We start from the raw sequence: 20,753 nt of genomic DNA on the forward strand, positions 1-20,753 counted from the left end.
TAACTACTCATTCGCTAAATTATTTCTCAGGACTTATAGAAATGCTATCATTATTATGGATAAATCGTAAACAGAGTGAGTATATATATTAAACAAGGAAATCCGCAATCACTATCCCTCAGATGCGGACAGATAAACTCTGGTCCTATGCAATAACCCGCAAACTACATAGGAGGGTAAACCACATAAGACAAGCCTCGTGCAATGGGCTCGACTGAAGAGGTAGCAAGTATATTTCAAACTCTAGACCTCCTATATAGAAAGTTCCCTGCTCAACCGACTCGGCTAATCCGAAAGGTAACATGTAAAATTTAATTATACTGTCAGTAAATATAACTTAAGACTCTTTGGTTTTTTATCCAAGACAAGTATAACTGATGGGGGTGAACATTTGAATTCAAGTCTAACCGTTGGTTTTAACGCGCCAATGGCAGTTAGACAAGTTTTCGCGGAAAATTTAGGGTCAATAAGGAAAACTCTTCCACCGACCGAGCACCTTCTCGAAGACACTTCATTTTTTCTGTTTTTCATATCGCTACTCTCTTCTCAATTGCTCTTTTTCTGCTTCTGCGGAAAATTTAGGTTTCTCACTCCACTCCAATTTTCTAGCCAACTTTCTTAGGTATAGTTCCTTCTCTTCTCTTTCTCCACACACACAACCACCTATACTATGTGCAATATTTGTGTGTGTGTGTGAATATATATATATAATACAAGAGCGGATTTAGGCTCAAATTATATAGGTACATGAACTTATGGTCTTTCAGCGAAACTAAGTGTTTTATGTATATATTTTTTAAAATTGATTCAATACTATTTCCTGGCCCTCGGCCGAAGGTGTACTTGGTTAAATATTGAGTTATTTACCCTAAGGAGGAGGGATCAATTCCCCGCTAAATACTATTTTTCTTTATATATATATGTATGTAAGTATGAACTATGCTTGCTTGGTATATATATATATATATATATATATATATATATATATATATATATATATATATGTAAGTATGAACTATGCTTGCTTGGTTTTTGTTAGTGATCATTCTGTTTGGTTCTGAATGTCATTCATCTTCATTTGATCATTGTATTGTGAAGTTTATTTGGTTTAGGATTGTGTCATATGATATATTGATATCAATTTCAGTTCATTTTCTTGTTTTTATCTTAGCTCGAGCTGTTACTATTATGGTTACTCTGTTTGAAGTACATGTTTCATGGAGTACTTGTTCTTTTTTAGTAGTACTATTTTTGAGATAAGATTTAAGTAATAATTGTGTAGTTAAAGAATATAATTAGAAACGTCGGGAAAATCATAGTTAACAAAAAAATTATGTCATGTAAAATGGAACAAAGGAAGTACTTCCTTTTGTCCCAATTTATGTGATATCCTCCCTTTTATATTCAGATTCCTTTTTAGTCTGTCATAAAAAGAACAACTTTCTATATTTAGAAATATTTTAACTTTATACTTCCTGTGGAATTGTACGTTTAGTAATCTATGGTGGTGTATATGGTTCCTCATACTCCCAATTTTTGTCCCAATCTATGCACGAATGTGTTTGTGATCCTGGTTTTAAGATTACTATATCAATAGTGATTGAATTTCTATTTTCTCGTTTATGAATTACTCTATCAAAAATTTAGAGATAAAGAAGCGAATGGATCCTATAGATTATCCTATGTATCCAACATTTATTCCTATCTATTAAAGAAAGATCTTCGTCAAATGCCGAGAATTTTCCTTTTATTAGGAATGCTAATATCCAAAGTTGCTTTTCACAAGCACCCGCCACATATAGGAGGCTAACTATCAGTAGCGAAGCCAGAAAATTGAATAAGGGTGTTCAGAATTTGAACATCCTTTGCCGGTGGGCTATGCAAGGGTGTTCAAAGCCTATTTTTTAATCAATAACAAGTAAAATTTTATCCACATTATAATTTTTTGGCGAAGGGTGTTCAGTTGACCACCCTCGGCCAAACATAGCTTCGCCCCTACTAACTATTTGCTTTTTGAATAAACTTTTGCTCTTGCTACTTGAACTGACACTAACATTATTTTAGTGTATATTTGTTTGGTTTATTGGAAGACTGGAAGTTGTTGCTCCTCTAAGATGCCATAATATTTGCTCTGTCTTATTTACAGGTCGCTGCATTGATCTGAAAACATGGGGGATGTTTCACAACATCCATCTATATATCAGAAAATACATGGGCGCTCGTGCCTGTTCTCTCGAATATCTCCCTACACACATTCTAAGCATACTGGTTCACACAATATGACTGTTGGATATGTCAATGAAATTATACACGGTCCTTTTATGGCGATTCGCCAAGCTACTATCCTGAAATTTGAGCCATTGTGTGCTTGTGTTCTTATACGGGCTCCATCTGAAGCTCCGTTAGAAAAGAAAACCACCAGTTTTATCGTCGATTTTCTAATGGGAGGAGTTTCTGCTGCTGTGTCTAAGACGGCCGCTGCACCAATTGAGAGAGTTAAGCTTTTGATACAGAATCAGGACGAGATGATCAAATCCGGTAGACTTTCTGAACCGTATAAAGGGATTACTGATTGCTTTACAAGAACTATTAAGGATGAAGGCGTCCTTTCTCTTTGGAGAGGCAATACCGCAAATGTCATCAGATATTTCCCCACTCAGGTTTACTAACCTTACTTTCTGTTGGTTGATCCAAAATTAAATTTGTCTACTATTGTTAAAGTAGGGTGTTACTTTACTTTTTTGTCATACTTAATGCTTTTTGGTTTCTTCTTAGACAAATTTGAGGGTACTTTACCTACCATAGTGGAGGTGGATCCAGGATTTAAATTTAATGCGTTCAACCTCACACTGAACTCATTGTACTGTTAAAATTATCGGTTCAGATATGACATTTGTTGAGATTTTAGTAGTTCTTACATATATATCTGTATTCCGTGTCGAAGGTTCTGGGGTCAGATGACCCATAGCCAAAAGGCGGCATTCGCCTCTGTACCAGAGATGCAGGAAATGGCTAAATTTGATGTTACCAACAACACGGAATATCTAGTGCTTCTACCATTGATCATCTGAATAGTGTTCACTGCATTTTGTTAAACATACTTCTTTATTGTTGAATTGAATGTGTTTTCTCGGAAGGGGAGTCTTGGAGCAACGGTAAAGTTGTCTCCGTATGACCTATAGGTCACGCGTTCGAGCTTGTGGAAACAACCACTAACGCTTGCATTAGGGTAGGCTGTATGCATCACACCCCTTAGGGTGCGGCCTTTCCCTGAACCCTACTTGAACGCGGGATACTTTGTGTACCGGGCTTCCATTTTTCTTTGGTTGTGTTTTTTCTCAAAGGAAAATTGTTGCAGCGATTGTGAAACTTTTGAAACTTTCTAGTGATAGGCATTGGAAACGAGGGAACTTACGAGTTGCATCAGTTATTTTGATTCGATAAAAGTATTTTCTTTTGTGACCTTTACTACTATTAATACTGAAGATTTGTCTTTACAGGCCTTGAATTTTGCTTTTAAAGATTACTTTAAGAGACTGTTTAATTTCAAGAAAGAGAGGGATGGCTACTGGAAATGGTTTGCAGGAAACTTGGCATCTGGTGGTGCTGCTGGTGCATCATCTCTCTTGTTCGTATACTCACTGGATTATGCTAGAACTCGCCTAGCTAATGATGCTAAAGCTGCGAAAAAGGGCGGTGAGAGGCAGTTTAATGGTTTGCTTGATGTTTACCGGAAAACCATCAAATCTGATGGTATTGTTGGGCTTTACCGCGGATTCACCATCTCATGTGTGGGAATAATTGTTTACCGTGGTTTGTACTTTGGAATATATGATTCCCTTAAACCTTTGGTTCTAGTTGGTAACTTGCAGGTATGGAGTATCTATCCTCTGGTTCTATGTGCTTTTTATTTCATGAAGTCCTAATATGCATGCTAACTGTTTAGATGCATATATATGTATGATTTATGTGTGTTTAGTCCTCATTATTTTTGTCTCTCACTGTTTTGTATGCATAGAATTGGTGGCTATTAATCAGTTGTGGAGTAAAAAATTTCTAACAAGGCGATTCAAAAAGCATTGCACTAAAAGCTCTTCATATATATATATATATATATATATATATATATATATATATAAATTTACATATATATTTCTGGCGAAGGGGAGTCAATTGAACCGCCTTCACCATAAATAGCTCCACCACTGTTATTAACGCTGTCCGGGTGGATGCAACTTTGTAATACCGGATTAATTTGAACTCAGTACTTTCAATGCGAAGTACAAATTTATGTGCAAAAATCTACTAAAATTGCAATATACAGTATATACGACCCCATAACTTCAAATATATGATTGGTTCAATGATAAGAATCGTAAAGTTGAACCCATAGAACTTAAATCTTTGATCTGCCTCTGAACATTGTTGCTAGTTTTGGTGTTCACAGGATAGTTTCTTTGCGAGTTTTTTGCTCGGGTGGGGTATTACTATTGGTGCTGGTTTGGCGTCTTACCCGATTGATACAGTGCGTCGACGAATGATGATGACTTCAGGAGAAGCAGTCAAGTACAAGGGCTCACTAGATGCATTTTCTCAGATAACGAAAAGAGAAGGCACCAAGTCACTTTTCAAAGGTGCTGGAGCTAATATACTACGTGCTGTTGCCGGTGCTGGTGTGCTAGCAGGGTATGATAAACTGCAGCTCGTTGTTTTCGGAAAGAAATATGGATCTGGTGGCGGCAGTTAATATGGTGCAGTGATAATGCCGAAGATGACCGGTTAAGGTTGTGTAGATTATTGTTGTCTGTGTCTGGCTTTTGAATAATTTTCGCGAACAATGTTATCGAGAGTCTAGAGGTCCTCAGTTATATCTTGAAAGTTTATGCAAAACTATACAAATTTGTGGTTGCTTTTACCGTTAGAAGCTACTTCAAAGTTACATCTGTGGTTGTCTATATGAAAAGATGTACTACAATTTACCTTGAGAGTGTATAGTCTTATTCTATTGAGCATTTTCATCAAGTGCAAGTTCCTTCACAAATTTTATACTGAGTTGTTTTGCTTCAATTCCTTTGTGTTTCTTGAGATCTGTAGTAATATTAGTATAAATTGCTATGGTGGCTTAGTTGGGGACAGTGGCGGAGCCAAAATTTTAATAAGTGGTGTTAAAATATAAAAAGATAAAACATATGAAGAAAATAAGAGTTAACATATACTATTTATGTATAAAAATAAATTTTTGACCTAGTTAAATAATGTAATTTTTTTCGAAGAAGGCGTGTCAATTGATACCCCTTTAACATAAGGTGGCTCCGCCGCTGGTTAGGCATAGGCTCGAGCAATAAGAATGCAAAGTTTCTTGTTGAGAATTCACATTGTGAAGTATGTTTTGCATTAGTATCATCAGTTAATTGACCTTTTTCTAGAAAACTTTACAACAACTAAGCTTCAATCCGAGCAAGTTGAGATCGGCTATGTTGCACTCTATGCTTGCGAGTCATATAAAGTTTATCTTGAATGATTAATATTAAGTTAGCGATGCGTGTAAATATAATTACAGTGCTTATTAGTTGCAGAGAAGCTCGTTTTGTGACGGTAACTATAATAACATGAACGAAAGGGTGAAGGGTTCTGGTGATCAAAGGGAGGTGTTTAGCAATTGCGACTTATATACCGGAATGCGACTTATATAATTCGCAGTCGCCAATTGCGACTTATAATTCGCAGTCGCCAATTGCAGCTATAAATCGCAATCGTTAATTGCAGCTATAAATTGCATTTAGGAATTACGCTCACTCCTTCAAAACAATTTAAGGATTAGTTACGCTAAAATACCCCATTTGATTCAGCCTTAGATACACCTACTGTGTTTTAAAATTAAACACTTAAACTTAATATAATATGAAAATCCTACACGTATATCCCCATGAGTTATATCTATAATTAAGTATATTAAAAGACAAATTAAAATTAAAATTATTTATATATTTATTTCTTATTGACTTTTATGGGTATTTAGAAAATCTAATTGATCATGAAGAATGACTTTACTAAACAAGCAAACTAACTCAATCAGTTCCAAAAAAAAAAGAAGCTAGTAACAAAGATATTTTTTTTGTCAAGAGGATACTATGTTATAATACTAAGTTAAGATTGTTCTTACATTGGACTGTTGAGAAGTTAAGCCCATCGTACCAAACGGTGAGTAGTCCAATGCTACATTTACAATATTACAACTTTTACTTTTTCTTTCACAAATAGTTCTTAGGGTGTTTGCCAAAGGTGCTTCATTGACAAACACCGGAGGAACTACCAAAAAGTTGATACATTCTCTCAATTGTTTCCCTGCTTTTGTTGCCAACTTGTCCGCCACTCTATTGCCTCTCTGAATGTGTGGTTTACTGGTAGATGTCCCAGCGCTGCTAGGAGAGACCTGCATTCACAAATCAGGGGATCATATATTAGATGACCTTTATTTATGCATTGTATTATCTCTGTCGAGTCCACAATGGCCTCCGAGGGCACTAGATTGTTTGATATTACCATTTTTAGGCCCTGCAAGAAAGTTGTTAGCTCATAATGGAGGGTATTTGTGCACTTGATTTTCCCCATGTACCCTGTTACCCAATCCCCATTGTTGTTTCTAATTACCCCTCCTATTCCCCCCATTTTATCTTTTTGATTGTAAGCACCATCAGTGTTTAGCTTGTAACAACCCCTACCTGGGAGCTGCCATTTAACAGAGATAACGATATTGTGTCTGGGCTCTTTTCCTCATATTGCTATGTGCAAGAATTCTGCAGTCTTGTTAGTGGCGACTCTAAAGGGGACATATCCTTCCTATGGTTGAAGCTATTGATGTTCCTGGTTATGAAATGGATTAAGTGACCCCATTTAAGAAAGTCATTGAAGGGTTGGTGCTTAACCTTGTTAAGAGTGTGCACCCGGTCTGCTTGGCTAATAACAAAGTTTGGGATACTAAGGTTGGAATGACTTTGCTCAGCTAACTTCTGCCGGCATTGGTTAGCATTGTCACATTTGAAGAGTAGGTGTTATATGGTTTCTTCCTTGTTGTTATAGAAGAAGCACATGGGGTTTAGGTTCATACCCCTTGAGTGTAGGTATTGAGTTGTAGGGAACCTAGTATCGGTTACTACAACAACAACAACAACGGCCAGTATGGGTTACTAAAAAATGGAAATATTTTATCTTGTTGAACAATTTTTGACCCCATGTCCAGTTGAAGTCTTTCCCAAAGTTGTAGACTTGATGATGGTTCTGACTTCCAATGAGGGTATAGGCAGTTTTGGTTGAGAAGAGGCCACTATCCGTTTGGTTCCAAATAATCTTATCCAGATTGCCAGAATTGGAATTAACAAAGATAGACTTGATAGTGGACACTACCTCCTCAGGGAGGTCAAATGAGATATTACTGATGTCCTAGTGACTCTCATTATAGCATGTGCCTACATTCAAACTCTCCTCCCCCTTGTTGAGTGGGCCACCGATAATGCTCTTAAGGGACTCTATACCAGGGATCCATTTGTCACCACAAAAGTTAATTCTACCCCCTTATGAACTACCCATCTAATAGCCTTACTACAGACCTGCCAGCCATTTTTGACATTTTGCCAAGCCCTAGAGGCAATGTGCCTAGAAGTATGGGTGTTCATGGTTCGGTTTGGATCGGTTTTTCCGTAAAAAGTAACCAAACCAAGTAAGTCAGTTCTTCAAATATTGGAACCAAACCAAACCAAACCAATTAAGTCGATTTTTTATCGATTCAGTTTTTTATCGGTTTTGGTCGGTTTTTCGATTTTTTCAGTTATTTATCCTATTTTTTCATAAATATGAGACAGACACTATCAAACACATATTTCGGAGACTATATTTTTAACGTAACACTATCAAACCAATTACTCTTTGAGAAATCTATCACTTACCAAGATATATTGATGATAATTGAATCAAATAGTAATAAATAATTTACGTACTCAATTAAAAATTAATTATTTTTAACATGAAATAAATTCTTGTACTTAACAAAAGAAAACTATCAACTAAACTAGAATGTAAAGACAAAGAATTAGATTATTATAATAGTAAAAAAATAGACTAAAAATATAAACGACTAATATGTACCATAAAATTTTAGAACCTTTATATAAAAATATACATATATATAGGTATAATAATAAATTTAAATAGCTACTTCTATAGTCGGTTTGGTTTGTTTTTTTGGTTATTTTTTGATTAAAACCAAAACCAAACCAAATTTGATCGATATTTAAAATTCAAAACCAAAACCAAACCTAAAAAGTATCGATTTTTTCGGTCGGTTTGGTTCGATTTTCAGTTTGGTTCAGTTTTTCGGGTTTTTATGAACACCCCTACCTAGAAGGGTTTCTGCTAGTACAGTGCTTGTGGAATAGCACCCTGAACCACATGGCATTTGTATTATTGTACATCCTCCATGCTAGGCTAGTGGGTGGAAATGTTTCTGTTCTCAGCTGTCTACACTCCCAAACCTCCCTTCTTCCTTAGGCATTGTCACAGTTTTCCACCCAATTAGGTGCATTTTCCTTTTGCAGCAGTGGTAACCCAGATGAAATTTCTCTTAATTCTATCAATTTAGTTGCACACCTGGGATGAGAGTGTTATGCATTGCATGACATGGCCAGGGATGCACCCAAGAAAGAACTTAGCTAGTATCGGTCTCCGAGCCATATTCAGGAAATGGGTTTTCCAGCCTGCAAGCTTAGTCTGCATGCTATCTATTGTAAACTGATAGTCTCTATTGATGGGTCTTTTGTGGAAGATGGGAAAGCCCAAGTACTTAGCAAAAGAGAGGCTCGGCTTAATTGTCAATATCCTAGCTAGTCTATCTACTTCCTCTTGGTGGCAGTTTGTGGAGAAGATAACCTTAGATTTGATGTTATTTACCTTTTGGCCAGACTTACAGCTAAACCTTAGAGGTGGGAGATTTTTGGCCCTGTTTGACTGATCTTTATGAGAAACCATTTCCCATTCTGCCCTTTTGCATCAATGTTTCTGGAAAGTTTCTCCCTACAGATTATGAATATGTAGGGAGATATAGGATATCCCTGTCTGATGCCCCTACTAGGCTTAAAATACTCAGTCATACTCCCATTGACAAGCACAAAAATAGAACTAGATGCAGGACATAATCAGTTTGGTGGTGGTGCTAAGGAAACCAAAGTAAAGCAATGTGTCTATGATAAAAGACCATTCTAACCTATCAAAGGCCTTTTTCAGGTCAATCTTTAGGATCATGTTGGCATTTCTGCCTTTCATTTTCTTAAAATGACTAATGGATTCTTGCACAATAATGGTATTATCGCAGGCTCTCCTGTTAGATAAGAAGCTAGCTTGGCTAGGGCCTATGATAGAGGGCGGCATATGCTTAATTCTGTTAACAATGATTTTAGTGACCAATTTGTACATAGTATTGCATAGGCTAATAAGTCTGAAGTTTTTCAGCACATTTGCATTAGCACATTTAGGGATTATGCACAGATGGGTGGTATTGACCTTAGGGTTCATTTCAAGGTTGTAGAAGATCTGCTTACAAAAGTTGGTTACCTTACTCTCAAGAATATTTCAGTACTTTTGGTAAGACATTGGATGTAGGCCATCAGGCCCATGGGCTTTGGAAGGTTTGAAAGAGAATGAAGCAATCTTTATCTCACTATTCCTTGGGGGGCACTAAGAATGTTTAGGTCCCTATGTGAAAGGGTATGAGATTCATGAAGGGGTGGTATCTCTACCTTTGGTGGAAGATTGATTATCAGTGGTGAATCGGGATGAGTAGAGCTGGATAATAGTATCCTCAATTCTCTTATGGTCATCTACCCACTTCCCTGCCTCATTTTAGAGGGCTAGGATCTCATTCCTTCTTCTCCTGTTGAGAATAGAGGAGTGAAAGAATTTTATATTGGCATCCCCCTGCATAAGCCAGTTTATCCTAGATTTAATTTTCCAGAATTCCTCTTCACTTCTAAGGATAGATGAATAGTCTTCTTGGAGTTAACCCTCTAGATGTTAGAGGTATGGACTGAAGGGGTAGGCATTGGATTTTTGGATACCTCTAAGCCTAGCTAGTAAATGTTCCTTCTTATGGAAGATGTTACCAAAGACTGTTTTGTTCCAAGTAGTAACTTGGTCTTGGAATTTGGTAGTTCCTTCAAGAAGGTTACAGTTACCTCCATAGGCCTGCTGCAACACATTAGTGAGGGAGGAATGGCTGCACTACATAGGCTCAAATCTAAAAGCTTTAATGAGGTTGCTAGGCCTAAACCAAAGATTAATAAGCATAGAGCAGTAATCAAAGTGGGTTCTAGGAAGGTGTCTAATAGGGGTGAGCGTTCGGTACTCCGGTACAGTATTTAATAACTATGGTTCGGTACTTCAGTATATCAATTGTGCATACCAAATACCGTACCAAAGTAGTTCGGTATTTACTTATTTGGTTTAGTACGATTTCGGTATCATACCAAAACCTTTCAAATCTCCCAATATTATGTTATACCTATTGCCTAACGTCTCTTCTGACTTCTGCTAAGAATTTAACCACTCAAAGGCAAACTTATAAAATATAATCTTGATAATTAAATAGAGAAAACTAATCTTTTGCTAGTGCCCGTAGTTCCGTTGTCTCTAAGCCTAAAGAGGCCGCTAGGCGCGCTAAGGGATTAGGAAATTAGGGGGCTTAGGGTATTCGGCTTAGGCTTATTTGGCTGAAAAATAGAAATAGAGTTGGGCTTGGACTTATATTTAGGAATTTTTGGTATTTCGGCATATCGAAATATCAAAAAATTAATACCAAATACCATACCGAAATACCAAATTTTTTGTACCGAAGTATATCGAAAAACTAATACCGAAATATCAAATTAATTCGGTTCAGTTTGAAATTCAATTTTTCGTATTTTATGCCCACTCCTAGTGGCTAATTGTACTTGAAGGGAATTCCTGGATCTAATCCTCATTAGCAAAATACTTATCTAGTCTTTCCAATATTAGTCGACTTCTATTCCTTTATCTCATGTTAGTCAGGTAAATTTGTTGCCTTTAAAACCAAGGTCAATCAGCTTACACTGGTTTATTTATTGCGAGAAAAGATTAGCCATAAGAGCAGAGATGCAATTCCCCCATACTTGTCTCTAGCTCTCAAGACTTCATTGAAGTCCCCCTACTAGCCAGCTCCCCTACTAGCCAGCTCCCCTGATAGTTATCAGGGATAGTTTTGAGTTGCTGCCAGAGGTTCCTCCCAAGTGCATAAGTGTTACTAGCTTAAACAACCATGAAAAGTCAAGAATTGGAAGAGGGGATTACCTTGACCATGACATTAATACCCTGGTATGTGGTGGAAACTTCATCAATTTTGAGTTGGTCATCCTTTCACATGATGACAATGCCCCCAGACAGGCCAATAACTGGGCTTTGGATTTGCCTAAAGAATCCCAGTTCCTGACAGGTGCTTATGCTTAATCATCTTAGTTTCTAGGAGGACTATTATAGCAGGCTTAGTGCATTTTAACCATCTCAATACAGTGCCTCCTAATCTCACTAATGTTGGCACCTCTAGCATTCCAGATGATGAAATTTATTAACAGCTTGAGGTATGATGGGGAATTCTTTTTCAGGCATTTGGCCTTCCCTTTCACAGGGTTGTCCTCCAGGTTCACTTGTACAGAGCTGTCTTGTTTGTCTTCCTGAATTAGAACTGGGCTTAGCTTTATAGATGAGTCTCTTGAGTTTGAATTTGAGGCTAACCATAGGCTTACCCCGCACGGTTTCATGCTTTTTGGGCATAGTGAGATAAATACTTCTCCCACATGCCCTCTGAACTCTATTAACTCCTTCTGTTGTAGGAGCACTGCCTTTGTTTTTGGTACTCCCATCTTTGCGATCAGGACCGACACCTCTGTGTTGGAGGCTTGCAGGTGCTCTTGGACCTTTTCTGATCCTACTATCTGGGTTTTCCTAGAGGTGGGGTCTTAGTCCATGCTGGTGTCCATTGGGAGAATAGGGAGGGGGGTTACAATCTCCTCCCCTGATGTCACTAGGGGGGAAGAAGGGTAAGGAGTGGATGATCTAGTCCATCAGTGCACTCAACTAATTTGTTGGTTGAGCGCTACCTAGACTTGTACCAAGGTTTCTAGCCACAGTTGATGCCTATAGTTCAACATTGCATGGTTGAGGCATGCAGTGGCTACTTGGCAGATACCCTATTTAGAGGTTTAGTGGAAAGGCTGCTCCCTGCAGTGTTATTTCCATCCAAGAGGTGAGAAGGTGGTCTGGTAGCAGTGAGGTTGTTGTTGTCACCATTAGAGGCACTTGTTCTTCCTCTATGTTCTGGTTCTGAGGGGGAGTTTGCATATTGTTCTGATTCTGATTATTTTCTATCGGAGTAGGGGGTAAAAGAGTATTGGATTGTAGAAGGCATCCCTTTAGTAGTTCTTAAGGCTTCATTTGCCTTAGGTGGATTTTGTGCACACGATTTTCCCATCATTATAAATTTTTTGGAGGCGCTGGGACTGTCAAGTCAATAAGAGGCTAAATGTAGTGGGAAGGGAGAGGTGAATGAGAGCTCTTAGTGGGTAGCTCTCTCAGAGAGAGTAGCTCTCTTTCCTATTCATCAAATATGAGGCTATCGCCTATGGATTTAACCCCAATCGTGGGCCCATGATATGACCTTTGGAGAAGGTGGTTGGTATCATTTTTGGGTTAGAGGTGGGTATATCGAACTTACCTCTATTAGTTGTTACCTCTTTCCCTTGGAAGACATGGTCTTTCTGAGAGGAGCGTATTTGGTTTTGGCGTGTGGTCTTCGTGTGCCCGCTCTTAGAGTTGGGTTTGGACACGTGCTTGGGCTTTGGGCTAAAAGCTTTAACCTCAAAAATGTTTAAGACTCGGTCAGGTTTTTTTTTGACTATACTATTATAGACCCAAGTCCGTTGGCCCATCTAGGCACAGAGACTTGGCCCCATTGTCTTTTCTTTGGCCCTGGACTTTTTGGCCTGTTAGGATTTCAACCCTGGTCATCGTTTCCCTAAGTCCCCAAGGATGGCAAACTTACCTGCCTCCGGCGTTACATGGCCAATCTCCCATCCATTTACCTTCTTAACCATGTGTTCTTGTTTTGGTGGATGGTATACTCTTGCTTTCCTTCTGGTCCGTCTAGGGAACTCCACTGTAATCGAATCCTTGCCTCACTTTAATTGTGGTTTCGCCGTGGATTATTCTGGCTTCTCCATTGGTTTCAGAGTTCGTGTAGCTGTGCACTTCCCCGTTGTGTGACCTATCCTCCCACACCCTTTATGCAAGATTCCCCCTCTCTCGTATTCAATCTGTTGTTCGTGCTCTCAAATTACGATGGAAGTTCTAAATGGGATGTCTACGGGAACTTGAATGCAAATCCCTACATATCTACCTCTGAGAGTGGCAGATGTGCAAGTATTAATCTTCAATAATTTCCCTACTTTTTTCCCACTCTTTCTAGAATCTCCTTATCATAAAACTCGGTGCGTAATTGGGCAGTCTGATCCATGTGGCTGTTAATTGGATCTTGGACTTTTTCGAAACATAATTGGGTTCCCGATTTCGGTCTGAGAGGAAATGGCCCATAACGAACCATGGGCCTCCGTGTAGGGCCTTCTCCATATTAACTTTTTCTTGAAACTTCACAATGAAGAAGTCCCAGCCCAAGTCGATGATAGTTGGGTGCTCACTGGGGCACCATAGCTGTTGGAGCTTAGGTTTGAGTATTTGATGGATTAAGAGGATTTTCTCCGCATTTTCTTCTTCTAATGGAGCTTTCAGAGCTGCATCCACTTGATGGTAACTTGTGAGATAGACGCTTGACTTTGTCAAGTGATTGTCGTTCAGAATTTCTTTGAAGGAGTTCTTCATTGAAGAAGCTTCAATATCCGTTGGTGCTACTGTGGGATCCGATGGATCGGGTGATTTTCGTAGTGGTGAGGGGAATGGGTCCTCAATAAGGGATGGGGATGGAGCCATGTTAGGGGGGTATCATAATTGAAGAGAGAGGTAAGAGTCTCTCTCTAGAACCATAAAGAGCTATTTTTTAGTAACAAAAATATTGCCCCTACTACATCACTACAAATCATACTCACAAATATAGGAACTAAGAAACATAAAGGTAAAAAATATAGGCTTTGCAACTCATTTCTTACTACTCCCTCGCTCGAACTTGCATATATAAGCAATTTCTTTTGCAATATTATTGACATGATTGTCTTTCTGCTGAAAAATTAAAGTTTATGTATGGCATCCAAAAGTGGCTAGCCAAAAGTGGCTAGCAATCCATGTAGCTGAAATAAATATCATGGGAAACTAGAGTAAGAATTTCGGTAGAAGCAAAAAATTAGGTGATTTTTTTTCATATGCATACGACAGAATAAGGTGATTTACTAACATGTAGTCAAGCTAATATAGTACGTAAATGTCATTTTTATCATAAATTTAGAGCCATGATAATGAAAAAAATTATGGTAAGGTACTTTCTTTTTTATTCGATCTTACGTAACACAAATTTAAATTAGTTGGACTTCAATACGGATACCCGAGTAGAAAACCAATAAAAAATATTTACCACAAAATTTTATTTGTATTTATATTTAATTTTAAAAATATTTTTCTTTCGTCAAAAGTCAAATTTTAGTCAATTTTTTTATTTTTATATTTCCTCATTCTTAATTTTTTGGGCTCAAACCTTTTAAATTTCATTTTCTCAAGTAAACCCACCTTCTCATAAGGAATTTGACTGTGGGCACGTTTCACTCTTTCTATTTTTATTACGTTAGAAAAAAATAAACCCTGGCAAAAAATTGAAGCGCGTTCAAAGCTTTGAACAAGGAGAGCAAAAGCTTGCACTGTTCTAGAATCTTCCCATGGAAGAACGAGTGAAAGGCACAGTGACGTCACTATCGTCATTGTTTCCGGTAGAAGAAGCCCAGAAAGCATCGAAGCGCGTGCAGGACACGATTGCCGACCGCCAGAAACAGCTGGACCTGCTCCGAGATTTCGCCGCGGACAACAATAACCTTATTAACCTTGTTCAGAGATTGCCTGATCAGCTTCACCACGATATCATGGTAATTTTCTTATACCTTTTCCGTTTAATGTTGATAGTGTTAAGATGTTTACACTATCAGGTCGCTTTGGTATGTTGTAGCAGGTAATCTCCTTTATCTCGAAAATTACAAATGCCATTATTTCAGAAGGATTTACCAGTGGATATTTATTTGTTGACTTGATAGATTGAAAATTCTCGCTTATCAAAGAGAAGCTTTTTCCTATACTATAGTGGCAAGCAGTGGCGGAAGCACAATTTTTCACCAACGGGGCTCAAAAAATAAAAAAATATAAACACACAAAGAAGCTAAGTGCGTCAACACCTAATATATAGTATACATGAAAAAGAAAAATTAACCTTTTATATAGTGTAAGTTTCGGCGAAGGGGGTTTGACTGAACCCCTTCTGCCCACCTAGCTCCGCCCTTGGTGGCAATTCTATTGTTGTTTTTTGGAATTAGGGGAAACAAAGCTTCAACAAGTAGAAGCTTCCTTGAAAAGCTTCGAACCAAGAGGTAGGCTGTTCACTGCACTGATTTGAGTTCACTTTACTTAAGATTAAAGACAGGGGTTGTGCCGGTGTATATTAGTTTAGCTCCAGGTCCATTTAACTTATACACAATGACAGTTTTAAAAGAATTTTACACTATCTGGTCGCTTTTGCATGTTGTAAGCAGGTAATATGACTTGATTTGACTTATTTTTAAGATTACAAATTTCACTTTTAAGAAGCTCTACTTATATAGAGTAAAATAACACTTCGGTGTATATAAGTTAAACTCTTATATATATGATTAATGTACTGTTTCTTACAAATTTTCAGGTCCCGTTTGGAAAAGCAGCATTTTTTCCCGGTCGTTTGATTCACACCAATGAATTTCTGGTAAGATTTTTCAATAATTTCATGATGGTGCTGACTTTTATCTTTTTCTTGTGTCATATTTTCCCCAGTACTTTGAATTTGCTCAACTTTATCCTTTGTTTCACTTTTGGTCCATTCATACCCGTTGTTAGGCAAAAGTCCTGTACTTGCCCTTGACCTCTAACGGAGCTCCAACCTTAAGGTAATTTTTCAAACCATTAGTCCAAAGTATAGGGATAAACTTGTACTTCTTTTCTGGTGCATATATGGACATGTGGGGTCCACCTATCTTACATTAGAGCTCTGTTAGGGGTCAAGGGCAAAAACAATACATTCCTAACGGTGGGGATATGAATGGACCAAAAGTGAAACAGAGGGTAAATTTGAGCAATTTCGAGTTGTACTAGGGAAAATTTGGACCTTTTGTATTGATATTAGAGCTTCTAGCTATATGAGCTTCGCGAAGCATAGGTGAAGGAATGCAGTAGGTTTGCGGCAGTGTAAATTGTTAGCTATATGATGAATAATCTAACTGGACACTAATAGAGCAGAATAGGTTTAGTGGATTCATATAGCACACCCCAAATTATTTGGGATTGAGCTCTAGTTAAAGATATTGAATTAGAGCTGCTGAACTTTGATTTATGTCTGAGTTTATGACATTTACTATATGCTGATGCACACAATGGTTTAAACTAGTGATTTTTTTTATTTTGAAAAAAAAAAGGTTGCTAAAAGAAGTTGAATACCAAGATTTCGCTTAGCATGCTTATCTAATTTCAGATTAGTTAACCTGGTTTTATTTGGAATCCAAGGAGACATATAACTTTGCCTTTCTCCTTCTTTCTTGATTTAAAATGTTCCTGTGAATTGCCTTTCTTGATAAAAAAGAAGCCATTTCTTGTTGTTGAATTCCCTGGTAGTCATATTTTTGAGTTTCTGTGTAGGGTTATTTTCCTTACAACTGTTTTACTGCTTTTCTGGCGTAAGGTTCTATTGGGAGAGGGTTATTACGCAGAAAGGACATCCAAGCAAACGACTGAGTTACTGAAAAGAAGAGGGAAGGATTTAGAGTCCCAAGTGGAATCTGTAAAGGCTGTGATACAAGACCTTAAGGCCGAGGCTTCATTTTTTGATGCTACAGCTTCTGAGGCTGCGGTATGCCTGTTTGTTCAGTCATTGGATGCTTGAACGCTTTCATATTACTTATCTTAAATGGTTAAGTTAGCAATTTGTGATAATAAAACTACAGTGCTTATTAGTTGCAGAGAAGCTCGTTTTGTGACGGTAAGCTAATATAACATCAACGGAGTTCAACTTGAGTTTGACTGATGCTTTAGTCAGACTAATATAGCAACTAACTGACAATCTAGCTCTTCCAGTTGCTTGAGTTTCTAATAATTTCCTGGGGAGAGATCATAGTTGCTAGCAATATGCCTTTGCCCCCACCTTCGCTCCTATTTGCTAGCCTCTGGAAAGAAATAGGAATTGCTTAGTTGGGTCCTTAAAGTTTTCAAAAGATTGTTGTTCATTTACCAGCAGTGGAAAATTTTCAATCATCATTAGTTTAATATGGATGACCTCTGCCTGGCTAATGTGTGAAACATTAGCCTTTTTTTTATATGGTGGTGTCTGGGTCAGCTTGGACACAACTCGACTATGCACCTAACTACCTCCTGGAAGGCTAGAACCAATATTTGTGTGCGTATTGAAATGCATTTGCATGCGAGCACCACATCTGTATTAGTGGGTATATTTTGTTTGGCAGTAAAAACTTTGCTTATTTATATCTTTTTTCAGATATTGATTGCTTGTTATGTACACATTTATGAATTTGATGGTGAACCGAACTTTTGACAGGAAGGTCTTGTAGAGATCAGAGAAGACTATGCTGAGGAAACTTCTCCTGAAGAGTCATCCACAGTTGGCATGTTTCCACCTCTTACTGATTTCTAGGCTAGATATAAAGATTTTTAATATAGTCATATTCCAGTTTCTGTTTGAAATATTGACAAAAATTTGTACTGGTTTATTTTCCAGGCATCCTGAAACCTGAGCTTCCAATTTCTTCTGAAGGAGACGATGCTGAACTTGCAGTTGAAAATGAGGAATATGCTCGCATTTTATCCCGGATTGCCGAGCTTGAGAAGGAAGAAGAAGAGGCTGAAAATCCCGAACTTGAGAAGGAAGAAGAAGAAGCTGAAATTGACAATAAATTCAATGAAGAAGAGCTGGGTAAATCTGGATTAGATGTCAGCACAGGTCAATACATCCGGGACCAAGAAATAAACAATTCTGGAGTAGGTTGCTGGTCATTGACTTTAGATGAAAAGATTGAATTATGGAATGCTTAAATGCATATTATCATTGTTGTTGCTAAATGCCATTTGGTATACTATTTAGGTGCGTGGTTCTAGTAATCTCAAGGAAAGAGCAGCATCTTCAAGAGATCACTCCATTGAAAGTTTTCCTGAACAGCTGCACGTACGAACCCTTCCCTCCTTTGGAACATATATTCCAGAATTAAATAATTGTCAGTTAACTGTTTTTGTTAATAGAACTTCCCTGCTGCAAGTAAATCCCTACAATGTATGAATAATTTTTTTTTTTTAATCCATGTGAAATTTTGAAATGCAGGTTGAAAGTTCAAAATCAGTAACTAAAGGTAAGCCCTTCCCACGAATGTTTTTATTAAACTATCTGTGTTCATGTGCCTGCTTCCTGCTGGATTTTTGCAAATCTACTTGGATAGCATGATAGAAATATGCAGGTGATTCGCTTCATTCTGATACTTCATGTTATATTCAAGAACCTTTCTGGAAATTTGTCATAGTAAATGATAAAATCTTCCAAACTAACAAGCCTTCTGAACATAGTATTAACTTTGTCCTTCGACTACTCTCTGCTAATGAGGCCCGTAATATTGGTGCTTTATCTGTTTTCTCTAGTGATATCCTGTACAATATTTTTATTGTAACATTCTGCATTGAGAGATGAAACCAAAAGAAGTGTGATTTATTTTCTTTTTCATGTCCCATTTATAGTTATCGATAACCATTATTATCATTGAACATCTAAAATAAATCCGAGGAGGCTTGAAGCTATCCTTATTGCCTGCTGCGAATCAATAAAGTTCATTAGTTATTTTCTTGATTTCAGAACTCATCATCTTTTGTTTATCTTAGCGGAATCGGTTTCTAATGAAGCACGCTGAAGTGAAAATTTCACGGGAGGAACAAATAAATTGGAAATGACATTGTAACTCGATAGATTTCTGCTTGACCTTCTTCCCATTGCCTGCAAATGCATTTTGATCTTTTTAGATCTCCATATTATAGTTAAACCGAAACTTCAATATATCTTAATCATTTCCGTATGTTGTACAGTGCATGCTTTATGTGCTTACATTTGCTTTTCCATTTCATTTTGAAATGATTTTATGCATTAAACCAGATGAATGCTTAGCTTGGAGCCTAGCTTCTGACGAGTCCAATGTTACTGAGAATGCTCCAAAACAGAATCGAATGAAGGAGGATACTAATGTTCCTATGATAGCTGAAAATAAGGTACGGTTCTCTCCATTTAGTTCACTCTTACCCAGCATGAGCCCATTTGTGTTTCTCTCCACGACTCCAACCCCACCTCTCTCTCTCTTATTCTCTGCTCTTCCCTCTTCTATTTTATCTTTTATCGTGTTGAGAGACAAAGCATGGGTCTACCACATTAAATGAGAACAATTGCGTTTCTATTTTATGTTACCCCTTAAATAATAAATGACGTCTTGGTTTGTTCATGTTGTCTGTTAGTGCCCTTGTGCTCAGTCTTTCACTATGGTGCACATCCGTTTGTGTATTCATATCGTATACGAAAATAGTGGTCGAAGCATATATTCTTTGTTGTGGCAGCTGGAGGAAAGGAAAATAGACCTACATTTTTCATTTGATTACTTATGTCCATCAAAAATGTCATTATCGCATGGCACCGGCGTCATTTTGCATGACAATCACTGCATTATTGATCATTTTGCTGGTAGCTGCTCTGATTCAACTTATTGGAGTATTCTTATATTGCTCTGTAACAAGACAGTTGTATGCATATTTTGCCTTGTATTAGACTTATTAGGACTATGATTTAAATGCTTTGCCTGTATGCCTTTTTCCTGTACCTCCTAATCAGAAGTAAACTACATTCCCATACAATTATACTTTTTGCTCAGAATTAGCCGAAAATACCACTGTGCAGGCTTTTACTGGAAGTATTGTTGAACGCGCTGGTGCCTTTGATATCAAGCCAAGCGAGCAGACTGTTGGTCGTAGCACAAAGCCAGTATCAAGGTTCAAAATGCAGAGGAAATAGATGTCTATTTCGGTTGAGTACTTGATTTTGGACATTCTCTTGTTGAAAAATGCCGATGTTGTATTTTTGCAAGTTCAAAATAGACACCTTGAACTTAACAATATCAGTAGAAATGGTTAGTTTACACACCATCATGGAAGACACTTTAGTCTCCATAGAGACTGTTTCCGATCCTCGACTCAAGAAGACGAAAAGAGATATATCAGTACCATCAACCGAAATCAGGAAATAGATGAAAAACAAAAACAATAACAGATTAAAAAAAATCCTCTCCTAACCACTCTAGTAATATCCCCAATTGACTCCTAACAAAAAAGAACCCAAGGAAGTGGGGAATCACTAATACTAATAATGGAAACAGGATTGGCTAGCTTCTACGCTTCTCCTTGTATAAGGAAATTACTTCTTCTCATTC

The 20,753-nt window shown here is 37.6% G+C and overlaps 2 protein-coding genes across 3 annotated transcripts; both read left to right on the forward strand.

Moving 5' to 3' along the window:
• Positions 1 to 519: 519 nt before the first annotated feature.
• On the forward strand, positions 520 to 4,985 carry LOC104212156 (ADP,ATP carrier protein 1, mitochondrial-like). Of its 2 annotated transcripts, XM_009761359.2 has the most exons (4): positions 520 to 622; positions 2,147 to 2,660; positions 3,501 to 3,872; positions 4,448 to 4,985. In XM_009761359.2, exons 2-4 carry the CDS (start codon positions 2,169 to 2,171, stop codon positions 4,745 to 4,747), a joined length of 1,164 nt encoding a protein of 387 aa, XP_009759661.1. In that variant the 5' UTR covers positions 520 to 622; positions 2,147 to 2,168; the 3' UTR covers positions 4,748 to 4,985. The 2 variants fall into 2 exon arrangements, with proteins under 2 accessions (XP_009759661.1, XP_070009999.1); XM_070153898.1 differs by lacking the exon at positions 520 to 622 and having other exon boundaries at positions 2,106 to 2,660.
• Positions 4,986 to 14,842: 9,857 nt separating this feature from the next.
• On the forward strand, positions 14,843 to 20,469 carry LOC104212157 (uncharacterized). Its single transcript, XM_009761360.2, has 9 exons — positions 14,843 to 15,140; positions 15,944 to 16,003; positions 16,973 to 17,140; positions 17,843 to 17,909; positions 18,023 to 18,282; positions 18,386 to 18,466; positions 18,620 to 18,647; positions 19,436 to 19,548; positions 20,225 to 20,469. Exons 1-9 carry the CDS (start codon positions 14,937 to 14,939, stop codon positions 20,336 to 20,338), a joined length of 1,095 nt encoding a protein of 364 aa, XP_009759662.1. The 5' UTR covers positions 14,843 to 14,936; the 3' UTR covers positions 20,339 to 20,469.
• The last annotated feature ends 284 nt before the right edge of the window (positions 20,470 to 20,753 follow it).

This window comes from Nicotiana sylvestris, chromosome 8 (assembly GCF_000393655.2).
Source record: "Nicotiana sylvestris chromosome 8, ASM39365v2, whole genome shotgun sequence".
NCBI lineage: Eukaryota > Viridiplantae > Streptophyta > Magnoliopsida > Solanales > Solanaceae > Nicotiana > Nicotiana sylvestris.

Coding starts and splice junctions, on each gene's coding strand:
- LOC104212156 (XM_009761359.2), top strand. CDS start 2,169: ATGGGGGATGTTTCACAACATCCATCTATATATCAGAAAATACATGGG. Junction 2,661..3,500: donor TCAGATATTTCCCCACTCAG/GTTTACTAACCT, acceptor TTGTCTTTACAG/GCCTTGAATTTTGCTTTTAA. Junction 3,873..4,447: donor TTCTAGTTGGTAACTTGCAG/GTATGGAGTATC, acceptor TGGTGTTCACAG/GATAGTTTCTTTGCGAGTTT.
- LOC104212157 (XM_009761360.2), top strand. CDS start 14,937: ATGGAAGAACGAGTGAAAGGCACAGTGACGTCACTATCGTCATTGTTT. Junction 15,141..15,943: donor AGCTTCACCACGATATCATG/GTAATTTTCTTA, acceptor ACAAATTTTCAG/GTCCCGTTTGGAAAAGCAGC. Junction 18,467..18,619: donor GTTTTCCTGAACAGCTGCAC/GTACGAACCCTT, acceptor TTTGAAATGCAG/GTTGAAAGTTCAAAATCAGT.